This window comes from Mustela putorius, unplaced genomic scaffold (genome assembly GCF_011764305.1).
Source record: "Mustela putorius furo isolate JIRA1106 unplaced genomic scaffold, ASM1176430v1.1 tig00003983_pilon_pilon_pilon, whole genome shotgun sequence".
In the NCBI taxonomy this organism is placed as follows: Eukaryota; Metazoa; Chordata; class Mammalia; order Carnivora; family Mustelidae; genus Mustela; species Mustela putorius.
Genome location: NW_025422123.1, coordinates 9,618,454 through 9,633,773, shown reverse-complemented (window position 1 = coordinate 9,633,773; position 15,320 = coordinate 9,618,454). Strand labels below are relative to the sequence as shown.

At 57.9% G+C, this 15,320-nt stretch overlaps 1 protein-coding gene across 2 annotated transcripts; it reads left to right on the top strand.

The window, feature by feature from the left end:
• The first annotated feature begins 222 nt into the window (after positions 1 to 222).
• On the top strand, positions 223 to 15,161 carry CUL7 (cullin 7). Of its 2 annotated transcripts, none has more exons than XM_013062108.2 (26): positions 223 to 656; positions 1,475 to 2,062; positions 2,988 to 3,139; positions 3,282 to 3,782; positions 4,305 to 4,443; positions 4,540 to 4,736; positions 5,031 to 5,241; positions 5,747 to 5,984; positions 6,075 to 6,180; positions 7,148 to 7,375; positions 7,668 to 7,758; positions 7,862 to 8,033; positions 8,201 to 8,306; positions 8,598 to 8,693; positions 8,882 to 9,057; positions 9,381 to 9,514; positions 9,840 to 10,022; positions 10,220 to 10,326; positions 10,411 to 10,593; positions 12,283 to 12,443; positions 12,556 to 12,772; positions 12,856 to 13,120; positions 13,856 to 14,001; positions 14,149 to 14,275; positions 14,353 to 14,558; positions 14,784 to 15,161. In XM_013062108.2, the coding sequence occupies exons 2-26, from the start codon at positions 1,483 to 1,485 to the stop codon at positions 15,105 to 15,107; spliced, it is 5,046 nt and encodes a 1,681-aa protein (XP_012917562.1). In that variant the 5' UTR covers positions 223 to 656; positions 1,475 to 1,482; the 3' UTR covers positions 15,108 to 15,161. The 2 variants fall into 2 exon arrangements, with proteins under 2 accessions (XP_012917562.1, XP_012917558.1); XM_013062104.2 differs by having other exon boundaries at positions 5,031 to 5,259.
• The last annotated feature ends 159 nt before the right edge of the window (positions 15,162 to 15,320 follow it).

Genomic DNA, 15,320 nt, shown 5'->3' with positions numbered 1-15,320 from the left:
GGAGAGGAGAAAGGAAAGGAAAGGACGATATGCGGTGAAGACTGGAGCTGCGCGCCTCCCCCACCCCTCGCATTTCAAGCCGTCCCCCCCACCCCTTGTTTGGAGGAGGGGGTTAGAAATGACCTCCAAGATCTAATCCAGCTCTGACTTCACGAATTGGGGAGAGCACTTCCGGTGGGAGGAGGGAAGACGAAAAGGAAGAGGAAAGGGCGGCGTGGAGGAGGAGGTGCCGCGCGTCGCCGAGGTGGCACCGGCGACTCCGCCCCGGCGCTCTCCCAGGGCCCCCAGCTTTCCGCTAGGCCCGGCGGAAATGAGCGGGCCGCTCCGGGCGGGTGTCGGAGTTCCGCAGCTGGGCGGGTGGTGCCGCTGTCTGGGCCGGGTCCCATCTCGCCCTGCCCAGCCCCGCCGGAGCGGCTGCTGACCTGTGCGGGCGGGTGGTGACAGTGGCCGCCCGAAGGTGCTGTTCCCTGCGTGCCACGCCCCCTGCCCGCCTGCCTGTCCTTCAGAGACACGCCCCCTCCCGCCTCTCCGCTTCGACCCCCCTCGGGGGCCCAGGCGGGGCCCAAATCTCCGCCAGCATCGCCGCCATCGTCTTCACCGCGTCCCTAGCTCAGCGAAGGACAGGCCGCGCGCCGGGACCCCCATCGACTTCTGAGGTGGCCAGAGCCCCGCCGCGGCCCCTGCCCCTACCCTGGGTTTTCCTCCACACACTCGCCCAGCGGCCGCGTGCCCACCCGATCTCGCGCTCCCCCACCCCAGTTGCAGTGCCTTGGGATTGCACTTGGGATCCAGTGCCTCGTTCATCTGGCCTAGCCCCCTCCCCCGTACCTTGCCTCGACCCCCGGCCCCTCCGGTCCACCTGCCTCCCGCCGCTCACCCACCGGGTCTCCCGCGACCCTGTCCTGCGTGTTGCATCGCCCCCACCGACCTTGCTCCTCTGGCGCCTCCAGCCCTCCATCCTCTCCTCCCAGCCCATCGCGCCTTGCCCTCCCCCCACCCCACTCCACCAACAATTCTCCGGATTTCTTGTGCCTGTTACACACTCCTGCGCTTCAGCCATTGGCATCCCTTCCAGACACATTCCCCAACAACACCCACACCCCACACACACCCCTCTGGGGCAACATGTATCTCCTCAGAGGTGCTGCCTATCCCAGGGCCTTGGGATTCACTTATAACACCAAGGCCTGCCCCTGCTGCCCCCTTCCCACTGCTCCAAACCAACCCACTCCAGGCTGCAGGGTCTTGGACCCTCCTTGCAACCAAATACTGTACTCTTAGAACAAACACCCCAGTGTTCCCTGTGAGGCCTGGCCCCACCCAGCCTGTAGCAGGCAGCTCCTGGGCCCTGCTTTTACCCCAGACAACCGGACAGCTGTGACCACATTTGCTTCTCCAACTCCTGGACGACCTTGATTTTCTCAACTCCCACTCTCATTTTAGCTTGCTGTTCTCTCCTGCTTGTATGTCTCAGGTGCCGGCATGGTGGGGGAGCTCCGCTACAGGGAATTCAGAGTGCCCCTGGGGCCGGGCTTGCACGCCTATCCAGATGAGCTGATCCGCCAGCGGGTGGGCCACGATGGGCATCCTGAGTACCAGATTCGTTGGCTCATCCTCCGGCGTGGGGATGACGGGGACGGGGGCTCTAGCCAAGTGGACTGCAAGGCCGAACACATCTTGCTGTGGATGTCCAATGACGAGATCTACGCCAACTGCCACAAGATGCTGGGCGAGGATGGCCAGGTCATCGGGCCCTCTCAGGAGATTGCAGGGGAGGCTGGGGCCCTGGACAAGTCTGTGCTGGGGGAAATGGAAACCGACGTGAAGGCTTTGATTCAGAGGGCCCTCCGGCAGCTGGAGGAGTGTGTGGGCACCATCCCTCCTGCTCCTCTGCTTCATACTGTGCACGTACTCAGCGCCTACGCCAGCATCGAGCCTCTGACTGGGGTGTTCAAAGACCCAAGGGTCCTGGACCTGCTCATGCACATGTTGAGTAGTCCTGATTATCAGATCCGCTGGAGTGCGGGCCGGATGATCCAAGCCCTGGCCTCCCATGATGCTGGTGAGGAACGGTGTGGGGGGAAAGGAAGCTAGGTCAGCTCGGGGCCTCACAGGACACTGTGGCAGGAGCCCCTGCCTCATCAGTGCCTGGGAGATTCTGCTGAGGTGGAAGAAAGGAGGTAGGAAGGGAAGTGGGGACATCTCCCTAGGAAGAGGAAAGCTGGCTCTGTCAGGCGGGCATGCAACTCTTCAAGCCCCATTTTGGGCATAGAGTTTACTTTAAAAAAAAATACTAAAAGAAAGAGGAAGGGCAGAATCCTCAAAAACCTCATATTAATTGGATTTCTATGCAAAGGAAGTTATGATATTAGACTACTGTAAGATATGTATCTATACAAAATATGTATATAGAAAAGAAGTTATTGTTTTTCTTTTAAATGTTTTATTTATTTATTTATTTGACACAGAGAGAGAGATAGTGAGAGAGCACAAGCAGGGGGAGTGGCAGGCTGGCAAGCAGAGGGAGAGGGAGAAACAGGCTCCCTGCTGAGCAAGGAGCCTGACCTGGGGCTTGATCCCAGGACCCTGGGATCATGACCTGAGCCGAAGGCAGACACTTAACTGACTGAGTCACCCAGGCGCCCCAGTTATTGTTTTTTTTTTTAAAGATTTTATTTATTTATTTGACAGAGAAAGACAGCAAGAGAGGGAACACAAGTAGGGGGAGCGGGAGAGAAAAGCAGACTCCCCCCTGATCAGGAACCCCAAGGTGGGGCTCGATCCCAGCGCCTGGGTTCATGACCTGAGCCGAAGGCAGATGGCTAACCAGCTGAGCCACCCAGGCACCCCAAGTTGTTGTAAGTCAGATCAGGTCATCCGTAATGTGTGATGACAAAGGGATTGTACTGAGAGAGTAGAGGGTCTAGGAGGGATGCCTGGGAATGGCAGTGTGAGGGAGCTGTTCCTGACTGGGGTGTGGGTTTCAGGGACCCGGACTCAGATTCTTCTATCGCTGAGCCAGCAAGAGGCCATTGAGAAACACCTGGATTTTGACAGCCGCTGTGCTCTGCTGGCTCTGTTCGCACAGGCCACGCTCTCTGAACATCCCATGTCTTTTGAGGGCATTCAGCTGCCACAGGTATTCTGTGGGGAGGTACTGGGGTGGGTGCTATAAACAGGATCGAGGGACCAGGTCTTTGTACTGGTCCTTAAAGGATGGAGTGGAAAGAGGAGCTGAAGCTGGGACAAGGTGGATATAGGCCAAAGGTTTCATCCCACAGGTTCCGGGAAGGCTGCTCTTCTCCCTGGTAAAGCGCTATTTACATGTCACTTCCCTTCTGGACCAGCTGAATGACAGCACTGCAGAACCAGGGGCCCAGAACAGCTCTTCTCCTGAGGAGTTGAGTGGGGAAAGGGATCGACTGGAGCTGGAGTTCAGCATGGCCATGGGCACCTTGATCTCAGAGCTGGTGCAGGCCATGCGCTGGGACTGGGCCTCGAGCAGACAGGGGCCCTTGGCCCGGTCTTCCTGCTCCATCTTCCAGCCCCAGCTGGCGGAGGCTGGCCGGGGGCTGCCACCCACCCGGGCCCAGCCCTCCATTAGGAGGTCAAGGAGGTTCCGCCCTCGCTCTGAGTTTGCAAGTGGCAACACTTATGCCTTGTACGTGCGAGAGACACTGCAGCCTGGGATGCGAGTGCGCATGCTGGATGACTACGAGGAGGTCAGCGCTGGGGACGAGGGCGAGTTCCGCCAGAGCAACAACGGTGTGCCCCCTGTGCAGGTGAGCAAGGGTGCATGGGGAACACTGTTGGGGATCTAGCTGGGGGAGCATAACTGGGGCTTCCATGCAGGAGCTCTGGCAGGCCACCTCCGGAGAAAACCCCGTGGGGATTGGAATGGTTAAAGGGGGTCAGCAAGTGAGAGGTGGGCCATTTGGAAGGCTAAGAAAATCGGGATTGGGGAGGCCATGAGGTCAGGAAGATTCACTCCCAGGAAGAAATGGATAGAGCAAGATTTTCCCAAAGGTCAGGGTCAAGGAGAGAGTAGCTGAGGCCAGGAGGCTCCCTGGGGTGGGGGGCATAAGGCATCTAGGATGGGTGGGAGGAGAAACAGCTTATTCCCATGAGAAGGTGGCCTTTATGTACATGTTCGTGTCCTCCATATGCCAGCGTTGTGTTGTTTGGAGATTGTTCCAAACCTGGCCAGGTGGTCAAGCAGAGAACTGTGTGTCATCATTGGGCCACCACCAGCCAGTAAGTGAGCCATCTCTTTCCCTTCCCTCTCTTTTCTCCCCATCCTCCAGGTGTTGTGGGAGTCGACGGGCCGCACCTACTGGGTACACTGGCACATGCTGGAAATTCTGGGCTTTGAGGAAGACATTGAGGATGTGGTTGAGGCTGAGGACTACCACAGGGCAGTGGTCAGTGGAGCCCTGGGTATAGGTGAGCCGGGAGAGGAAGCAGGGTCAGCACTGAGCCCAGGAGTGGTAGTCTGGCTGGGTAGGCAACATCTCTGGGCCCTCGGACTCATTTCCACAGCTGTGCCCTCCTGGCGGTGGAAACCCATGACAGAGCTCTATGCGGTGCCCTACGTGCTGCCTGAGGATGAGGATGCTGAGGAGAGTGAACACCTGTCCCAGGCGGAGTGGTGGGAGCTCCTCTTCTTCATCAAGAAGCTGGACGGCCCCGACCATCAGGAGGTTCTCCAGATTCTGCAGGAGAACCTGGATGGGGAGGTAGAGTCAGCCTGGAGACACCCAGCAGTTGGAGGGTTCATGGCAGGGGCTGGGCTGATAGAGCATTTGGGAGGCTTAGGACGGGGAGCAGGGGTCCGCAGTGTCGGGGGCTGCAGTGGAGGGTATCTAGAATGTTCAAAGGCATTGGCCAGCTGTGTGGGAGGAAGCAGCTGCCAGCCAGGAGAGTTTCAGGGTAGAGAAGGTGTGTGCTGAGATTCCCCACCCCTGTCAAGTACTCCCAGAGCGTCTGTGCTGGTCGGGGCTACCGCAGTGAGACCTTCTCCCCAACGACAGGTTCTGGATGACGAGATCCTGGCTGAGCTGGCCGTGCCCATAGAGTTGGCCCAGGACCTGCTCCTGGCTCTGCCACAGCGACTCGATGACAGCGCTCTCAGGGACCTGCTCAACTGCCGTGTCTACAGGAAATATGGGCCCGAGGCTCTGGCAGGGCAGCCAGCTTACCCAACCCTGCTGGAAGCCCAGGCTCAGCCTCAGGAATCAGCAGGTGCAGCCAGAGAGGAAGGTGGGGCGCCGGAATGACTTTGCAGCAGCTCTGCAGGCTGGCCTCTAGGGGGCCTTCCTCCCAGGACAGGTGTCCTCTTGTCTGGAAGAGTTGGCACCCGCATAGAGCAGCTACCTCCAGTGAGCGGGGGAGGATGGAAAGTCAGAACATTGAAAGAGATCTGAAGCCTCATAAACCCCCACACCGAACTTTTTCTGGTGTGGAGAAAGCCAAATTATTGCATGCTTTTAGATAGAGGGAAACGCTCTGCAGTTTGCAGACAGGAGGCTCCTTTGCTATTTTAAGAGTATGAAACATAAGATTTGCCACAGAGTAGTCTTACAAAAACAGTTAGAGATGCCCTAAGATCCCCAAACTAATTTTCGGGGGATGCCTGCCCCCCAAAAAACATTTTTAGGAGAAATTAGGAATTATGAATGTGTCTGTCCTTTTCTGATGCTAACCTCACCAACCACAGCCAACTCTTGTGACATCCACCTTCCTGTAGGAAAAGAACCCCCAACACAGTATCCTGACACTCCTCTGCGGCGACTGATGGAGGGCTGCGGTCCGCCTGGAAGGACCTTCCTGGACCTGGAGCACGCCCTCAGCTCAGGGGGGCCCCAGGAGACAGAGATCAAGCCTTTCCTGCTCCAGCTGCAGCGGCAGCCCCAGCCCTTCCTTACACTGATGCGGAGCCTTGCCACCCCGGCAGCCAACAAGCCCCTGCACTTGACCGTTCTGAGGTGAGGGAGTGGGGCGGGGCATGGGACCAAGGGGTCCCTGAGGCTAGCTGCACATCTCTCTTCTCCTGCCTCCCCACCCCCACTCCCCAGAATCCTGATGCAGCTGGTGGACTTCCCTGAGGCGCCGCTGCTCCCCTGGCACGAGGCCATGGACGCCTGCATGGCCTGCCTGCGGTCACCAGACACTGACCGAGAGGTACCCTCACCCTGCTCTGGGGAGATGATGCTGGAGGGAGAGGCCACAAGGCAGCCTCTGAGAGGGCAACCCCCCTGGGCAAGGCTCCAGAGGGCACAGTGGAGCCTCTGTGCTCCTGGTCTGGGATTTGTTTTAAAAATCGAATTCTTTTTTTTTTTTTTTTTCAAGTAGGTAGTACATTCATACAGGTTATAAATCAAAATGGAGGAACAAGGTCTACACTGAGAATTCTCATTTCCACCTGTTCTCACTTCGTCCAGTTTTACCAGTGCCTCTCCCCATGTCCCTTGTTAGTCACCACTCATTTTAACTTATGTGTCCTTCCTATGTGTCCTTATGCAAATATAAATAAGCCCAAGCATATAATCTTATTTGCCATCTTCTTTCTTACACAGAAGGTTACATCTCTGTTACATGAGAAGCCTCAGTGGCTCCTGCTTGGCTAGGCCTGTCGGGGCATGGGGATGAAGGAGGCAGAGGGGACCTCACATCTCAAGGTCCCCCGCCACAGAGAGGTCCTGGGCTTGGAAGTCTTGGCAGTGGGTGTCTGCAGTGCACACCTTTGGCGGTTACCCAGATTTTCATTTCAGAGCTGGACTCACTGAGCATCCCTCCACCCCCTCCCTACCATCAGGTATGGTGCTTAGAGCCTGAGCATCTCAAAATGCAGCCCCAAACCTGGTTTTGGGACAGGGCCTAAAAAGGAACCACCTGGGAAGCTCTCTGCACCTGTTGCCAACATCCTCAGTCGTCAAGCACCCCAGAATGGAGAGCACCTCTTAGCTTTTTCCTTGTCTGTTTGCGTTGGGTTCTCCAAGTCCACCCAGCCCTTGTGTCTCCCTGCTTTCTGCTGTCTGTTTACTGCGATAGCTCCAGCACCTATATACCACAGTGGGTGCATAGGAAATACTCCTGAAGATGCCCCGGGCCTCGTGCCCTTTAGTCTCCAGCCCTGTCCCCACCGCAGGTGCTCCAGGAGCTGATCTTCTTCCTGCACCGCCTGGCCTCCGTGAGCAGGGACTATGCCGTGGTCCTGAATCAGCTGGGAGCCCGAGATGCCATCTCCAAGGCCCTGGAAAAGCACCTGGGAAAACTGGAGCTGGCTCAGGAGCTGCGGGACATGGTGTTCAAGTGTGAGAAGCATGCCCACCTCTACCGGAAACTCACCACCAACATCCTGGGAGGCTGTATCCAGGTCAGGAGGGAGGGCAGGCGGAGGCTTGTGGGTTCACCACGGGGTGAGAACATGAACCCTGAGCAGTGGCGGGGGAGGAGGCAGTGTTCCTGCAGCTGGGAAGGGCAGGCAAGGCCAGTGAACCCAAGGGCATTTGTTCTCTGCAACCCCTCCCCCACCTGGTCCTGCTGTACCAGGGTTCTGGAGGAAGTCCCACTGCTGCCAGGTCTTTCCTCCACACGCGTTTGCACGTGCTCTCCACGTGTGCTCTTCTCTCCTCCCCGCACCCTTCTTTCTGCTCTTCCGGCTGCAGATGGTGCTGGGCCAGATCGAAGACCACAGACGGACCCACCGACCCATCAACATCCCGTTCTTTGACGTGTTCCTCAGATACCTGTGCCAGGGTCTGTGCTTGTCCCCAGCTTCCACCCCCCCCCACCACGCCTGTGTCTGTTTTCCCTCCATACCTACCAGGCTGTGACGGCCACCCCTGCCCCCCGCCCCCAGGCTCCAGTGTGGAGGTGAAGGAGGACAAGTGCTGGGAGAAGGTAGAGGTGTCCTCCAACCCTCACCGGGCCAGCAAGCTGACGGACCGCAACCCCAAGACCTACTGGGAGTCCAACGGCAGTGCGGGCTCCCACTACATCACCTTGCACATGCACCGGGGCGTTCTTATCCGGTAACTTGCCCCACAACATACGCGCTTTGTGGTGACTGCCTTGTGTTTGTCTTGGGGGATGCACCACCGCCCCCTTGAGCCCAAACATGACCACAGAGGCCCCTTGGTTGTGTCTGTGAGGCTATGCCTTGTTCTGCTTCTGATGGTTTCCTCACCCCTGCTCCCAGGCAGCTGACTCTGCTGGTGGCTGGTGAAGACTCGAGCTACATGCCGGCGAGGGTGGTGGTGTTTGGGGGCGACAGCCCCAACTCTCTTAACACAGAACTCAACTCGGTAGGGACCGTCATGCCAGCAATCACCCTTCGCAGGGTCCACCCTCCTGCCCAGACTCATGAACTCCTAAGTTCTTCCCTGTCCGGAGCCCCAGAGAAAGTAGAGTCCTTTCTCCCTGTGCTGTTAGGATGGCATCAGGCCCCGAGCTGTGAGGGCGGTGTTGGGACCCCTTGGTCAGGACGCCACACCTGCTGGGCTGAGGGGAGGAAGAGGGAGTTGGAGCAGGCGTGGGTGCTGTCAGCACTGCCATCCACACGCAGGGAGCTGACAGCCCCCTGCACCCCATACCAGGTCAACGTGATGCCGTCTGCCAGCCGGGTGGTCCTCCTGGAGAACCTGAACCGCTTCTGGCCTGTCATCCAGATCCGCATAAAGCGCTGCCAGCAGGTTTGGCGGGGGCCCGGGCTGTGGTCTGGAGCTCCGACGCGCCAGGTTCTGTAGCTGTTCCAGATCTTGAGCCAGAGCTCCAAGCCCTGGCCAGGGCAGCTCCAGGAGGAAGGCACAAAGGTGTGCCTGACCCCGGCGCACTCCGAGGGGGACTGGGTTGGCTGAAGACAGGCCTGTGTCCCTTGCAGGGCGGCATTGACACACGCATCCGGGGCTTAGAGGTCCTGGGCCCCAAGCCCACCTTCTGGCCGGTGTTCCGGGAGCAGCTGTGCCGTCACACACGCCTCTTCTACATGGTTCGGGCACAGGCCTGGAGTCAGGATATAGCAGAGGACCGCAGGAGCCTCCTGCACCTGAGTTCTAGGTGTGTGCTAGCGTGTGTGTGTGGCTGAGTGTGCATGAAAGGTAAGAGCGGTACCCTGGGTAGGGCTCTTTGGAGGGCTAATGTGCTTGGGGAGGCATCTGGAGGGTTCTCCAGTTTGGGGAAGGAAAGGAACAATGAAGAGAAGAGATTTTTCTGGTGGGCTGTGGGTGGGGTGTGCCAGTTAACACAGGAGAGCTTCGAAGTACTGGGTAGAGATTGGGTCTGGTTGCTAGGGGCTAGCCGGGCAGTCCTAGGCCATGTGGATGCTGGGGTAACTTATGCCTCAAGCCCCTGACAGCTGCCTCCCTCATCCCCACCCTCAGACTCAATGGGGCTCTGCGGCAGGAGCAGAATTTTGCGGATCGCTTCCTCCCTGATGATGAGGCCGCCCAAGCACTGGGCAAGACCTGCTGGGAGGCCCTGGTCAGCCCCCTGGTGCAGAACATCACCTCCCCCGGTAACCACTCTGACCCCTGGCCCCACTAACCAGCCCCTTCTTGCTCTGCCCTAGAGCCACCTGCCTTATCTTCTTGGCCCTTTTGGTACCTGTGTTGGTTTGGTACCCCAGTGCTTCTCTTCTACCAGCCCAGGGCCCATCTCCTTTCCCATGTCTCCCAGGTGCCAGCTGATACCATGAAGATGGGGGGCCTTGCTACCTGACCCCATCCCCACCACCCAGTACCTTCTGTCCAATCCCTCCTTCTTGGTGCTTCTGTCCAGCCCAGCCTCTCCCTTTGCCCTGGAGAGACGGCCTGCCTTGGCTTGTTTTTCCCCACCTCCAGACGAGGATGGCATCAGCCCCCTGGGCTGGCTGCTGGACCAGTACCTGGAGTGTCGGGAGGCTGCCCACAACCCCCAGAGCCGTGCGGCTGCTTTCTCCTCGAGGGTGCGCCGTCTCACCCACTTGCTGGTGCACGTTGAGCCCTGTGAGGCGCCGCCTCCAGCCGTGGCTGCTCCCCGCCCCAGTGAGTACCTACCTGGGATTCAGGTGGGAGCTCAGTGAGAAGCATTCCCGCCGCACTCAGACTGTTCATCTTCCCAGTTTGGGTCACCCCCAGCCAGGAGCATCATGGGGAGGAAAGGCCCCAGGGCTCATCCTGGTCTGGGGACCCCTGAGCTGAGGAGCTGTCCCTGTCTCTTGCCCTTTCCCCTATCTCCACAGAGGGCAGAAACCGAAGCCATGACTGGAGCTCCCTGGCCACCCGGGGGCTCCCCAGCAGCATTGTGAGAAACCTGACCCGCTGCTGGGGGGCAGTGGTGGAGGAACAGGTATAGGAGGGGAGTTGGGGCGGAGGGCCGGACCAGAGGCTGGCCTGCCCAGCCATCCCCTCACCCAGGGCCACTTCCCTGCAGGTGAACAACTTCCTGACTTCGCACTGGCGGGATGATGACTTTGTGCCGCGCTACTGCGAACACTTTCACAACCTGCAGAAGTCGAGCTCCGAGCTGTTTGGGCCCAGGGCAGCCTTCCTGCTGGCCCTGCACAACGGCTGTGCCGGAGGCTTACTGAAGCTCCCATTCCTCAAAGCCGCCCATGTGAGCCTCTTGTCCTCCCTTCCGCCCCAGGCCCCTCCCTGCAGATGGCCCTGTCCCCCGGCCTCCATTGTTCCTCCTGTTCAGCCAGGAGCAGGGCTTGTACAGACCCCTGTGTTTGAAAATTCAAATGCAAGAGAAACACGTAGTGACCTGCAACGTGCGGTCCAGTATTATTACCTTGATAGCTTTTTGTTTCTGTTCCTGTGCATGGTTTAACAGTTTATTCACAAGTAGCTAAAATGCTTTATCCTGTTGTCTTTTGACCATTATACAAAGATATTTTTAAGATTTTATTTCTTTGAGAAAGAGAGAGCATGCTTGTGTAAGCTGGGGGAAGGGGAGCCAGAGAGGGAGAAGCAGACTCCCCACTGAGCAAAGAGCCTGAGGCAGGGCTCGATTCCAAGACCCTGAGACCATGACCTGAGCTAAAGGCAGACGCTCAATGACTAAGCTACCCAGGTGGCCCTGATTAATTAATTTTAGAGAGAATGAGAGAGCAACAGCGAGAGCAAGAGAGAGAGAGAGAGAGAGAGAAAGAGAACAGGGGGAGAGGCAGAGAGTCTTAAGCAGAGGCCATGCTGAGCATGGACGCTGGCCCAGGACACCATCTTCTGACCCTGAGATCATGACCTGAGCTGAAACCAAGTGTCAGACACTCAACTGAGCCACCCAAATGCCTGCCCCCCTCCATTAGATTTTTTTAAAAGATTTTATTTATTTATTTGTCAGAGAGAGAGAGCACACAAGTAGGGGGAACAGCAGGCAGAGGGAGAGGCAGGCTCTCCACTGAGCAGGGAGCCCAACATGGGTTTCCATACTAGGACCTTGGGATCATAACCTGAGCCAAAGGCAGACACTTAACCGACTGAGCCACCCAGGCGCCCTTGACCATTATATTAAAAGCCTTTTTCAGTGTTGCTCCTTGTCCTTATTTTTAATTTTTGTATAAATTCCATCTAAGGGATGTACTAGAATTTCCTCTGCCCTTCCCGCATTCTATAAATATGTAATAAGTGCTTCAGCTGTGTCCAGTGCTGTGGTAAGAGCTGAAGATAGACAAAGTCCCTCTTCTCAGTTTTTAAGGCATAAGGCTGGGCAGGTGACGAAGTCAGCCGGGCTGATCGCTGCAGGGCAGGGGGCTGAACAGTAGCTGCTCAAGCTGCCTCCAGCCCTTCTGTCTGATCAGTGACACTGCAGTTTGACCATCCCTGTGTGTGTAAGTCATTTCCTCACATTAAATTATTGGGGTTAGTCTAATTTTTAGACACATTCCATGTGGAAAAAAAAAAACCCAAAACACCTCCTTGTTGTCAATTTGCACAACTGGTGACAATTTTATAAAAGAGTTTTGTAGGGGAGCCTGGGTGGCTCAGAGGGTTAAGCCTCTGTCTTAGGCTCAGGTCATGGTCTCAGGATCCTGGGATCAAGGCCCACATCGGGCTCTCTCCTCTTGAGGGAGCCTGCTTCCTCCTCTCTCTTTGCCTGCCTCTCTGCTTTCTTATGATCTCTCTCTGTCAAATAAATAAATGAAGTCTTTTTAAAAAATTTAAAAAGAGTTTTGTAAAAGCGTTACCCACCTTAGGAAGCAGCTCAGCCGCTCCTGTCCACTTCTCAGACCTTCCCCTGTGCCCCTGCTTGCCTCCTCTGGCTGCCGGTCCATGGTTTCCCTGCACCCTTCTCCCTGCTCAGGTGAGTGAGCAGTTCGCCCGGCACATCGACCAGCGGATCCAGGGCAGCAGGATTGGTGGAGCCCGCGGGATGGAGATGCTGGCGCAGTTGCAGCGCTGCCTGGAGACGGTCCTTATTTTCTCTGGCCTGGAGATAGCCACCACCTTCGAGCATTACTACCAGTGAGCGTGGAGCGGGGTGGGGGGAGCGGATGGTGGGGGTGTCGGGTGGCCTGAGTCCCAGAGCAGGCCGTGGAGCCACCCTAAGGCTCGGCCCACTCTGTGTGTGCTACAGGCACTACATGGCCGACCGTCTCCTCAGCGTGGGCTCGAGCTGGCTGGAGGGGGCCGTGCTGGAGCAGATCGGTCCCTGCTTCCCCAACCGCCTCCCCCAGCAGATGCTGCGCAGCCTGAGCACATCTGAGGAGCTGCAACGCCAGTTCCACGTCTATCAGCTCCAGCGGCTCGATCAGCAGCTCCTGAAGCTGGACGACACCGAAAAGAAGATACAGGTAGGCGCCAGCCCAGGGAGGGAGGCAGGGAACCAAACAGAGGAGGCCTGGCAGCTGTCGGGAACCCTGCATTTCTCCTTCAGGGAGGCCACGAGGCCAGCGACAAGGAGCACAAGGGAGAGAAAGCAGACGGACCTGGGGTTGCAGCGGCCACGGGGGAGGAGGACGAGGAAGAAGAGGAAGATGAGGATCTCTACTATGAGGGGGCAATGCCGGAAGTGTCTGTGCTGGTCCTGTCACCTCGCTGCTGGCCCATTGCCTCCATCCGCCACACGCTCAACCCCAGAACTTGCCTGCCCTCCTACCTCAGGGGCACCGTGAACCAGTACTCCAACTTCTACAGCCAGAGTGAGGAGCCAGGAGGAGGATGGGATTCGGGGAGTCTGGGGTGGGGGAAGGAGCGGGCCCTGGGGTAGGAGCCTCAGCCGAGTGGGTTTGAGAACAAAGGGCAGGAGCTCAGTTTTGGAGTGAGGGGTGGGGCTAGCAAGCACCAGGTCCCCAGGCTGTCGCCTTTTCTGTCCTTAAAACAAACACAGGACTCTCTTTAGAGAGTGGGAGGTGGGGAGGATGGGGAGGGGCACCTGAGGCCACCAGAAATGACAGGGTTCTGGCTCCTTGTCAGTCATCATTGCCTGAGTTCCCCGCTGGAGTCTGGGTCTGGGCTGGGCAGCAACACAGAAAGGGGAAGAGACTCAGACCCTGCCCTTTGGCAGGGAGGGGGTTCCCAGACTAAGCGGGGAGACCTCATTCCCTCTCTCATGGATATTCCAGTTTGATGAGAGCCCCAGGCCTTCCTCACTTCATGGCTTTGTCTCCCTAAAAAAAAAAAAAATATGGGGAACTTCTGGAAGGTACTGATCAAAGCCCCTGGTACAAAGCAAGGCACAGGGTGGGCTCCCAGATACATGAGGCTTACTCGAGGCAGGCACAGCAGAGGCTGAGCTCCGGAAGTTCAGACCAGGAGGCATAGTATCCCGAAACACTGGGGCACATGCTCGGCAGATGTGCCTTACCAGAGGCAAGGCTCAACCGGGAGTCCCCCCTCACCAGCCCTCACTCCCTCCTCTCCCTGCTCTGTCTCAGGTCAGAGCTACCCGGCCCTGGAGCGGGGCCCGCAGAGGCAGCTGCAGTGGACGTGGCTGGGCCGGGCTGAGCTGCAGTTTGGGGACCAGACCCTGCATGTGTCCACCGTGCAGATGTGGCTGCTGTTGTATCTCAACGACCTGAAGGTGGCCCGCCCCAGCTAGGCAGCCTGGCTCGCTGTACCTTGTCCCTCACCCCTCTTCCCTAAACCTCAACTCCCTGTTCTCCCTCCTTCTCCCTTCTCTGCTCCACTGTTCAGGGAAGCCCTGAATATCTCCTTCGTCTTCTCTAAGGCTGTCTCCGTGGAGAGTCTGCTGGCGCTCTCTGGGCTCTCTCTAGACATGCTCGATCAGGCGATTGGGCCTCTTACCTCTTCCAGAGGCCCCCTGGACCTTGAAGAGCAAAAGGATGTCCCAGGAAGTATGTACTTGGGGCAGAGGGGCCTCTGCTCTCAGCCTCCGCATGGGCCTCCTGCTGATGACTAGCGCTCATTTCAGGGGTGCTCAAGATTCGGGATGCCAGTGAGGAGCCCAGGCCAAGGAGGGGCAATGTGTGGCTCATCCCACCTCAGACGTACCTGAAAGCTGAGGATGAAGAGGGTCGGAATCTGGAGAAGAGACGGAACCTTCTGAACTGCCTCATTGTCCGAATCCTCAAGGCGCATGGGGACGAGGGGCTGCACATTGACCAGCTTGTCTGTCGGGTAGGCGGGGATGGACTGTGGGTGAGGGAGGTTCGGGTGGGGTGCAGCCCATAGGAGGAGGCTTGTCAACACTTGAAGCCTCTGGTTCGCCGTGGAACCTGTAGGTGTCTTGGTGGGGGGGAGGCTAGGGCTCACTGGCCTGAAGCCTGTGCCTGGAGTGGGGATTTGAGGTGGAGTCAGCTGGGCGTCTCCCACCTGCTGTGTTCCCTTGCCTCTCCTTCCCAGGTCCTGGACGCCTGGCAGAAGGGCCCGTGCCCTCCCAGAGGTTTGGTCAGTAGCCTCGGTAAGGGGTCTGCCTGTGGCAGTACCGATGTCCTCTCCTGTGTCCTGCACCTCCTGGGCAAGGGCACCGTGAGGCGCCATGATGATCGGCCCCACACACTGTCCTATGCGGTCCCTGTGACGGTGATGGAGCCTCACACTGAGTCCCTGAACCCAGGCTCTTCTGGCCCCAACCCGCCCCTCACCTTCCACACCCTGCAGATCCGCTCTCGGGGCGTGCCCTATGCCTCCTGCACCGGCACCCACAGCTTCTCTACCTTCCGGTAGCCCTGGAGATGGGACCAGGGCTTTCCATGGAAATAAAATGCGGGAGTTTGGTTACATGGCCTGTGTGGTGACTGCTAAGGATCTGACAGGGGCAGTGGAGACTCTCCTGGCTGAAGAGGGAGAGGAGCCCTCTAGCTCTGAGGTCGTGTCATCCCACGCCAGGCGTCACAGCTAGGGTGAAGATGGCAGCCTGGGGAGAGCGGTGGAGGGGGT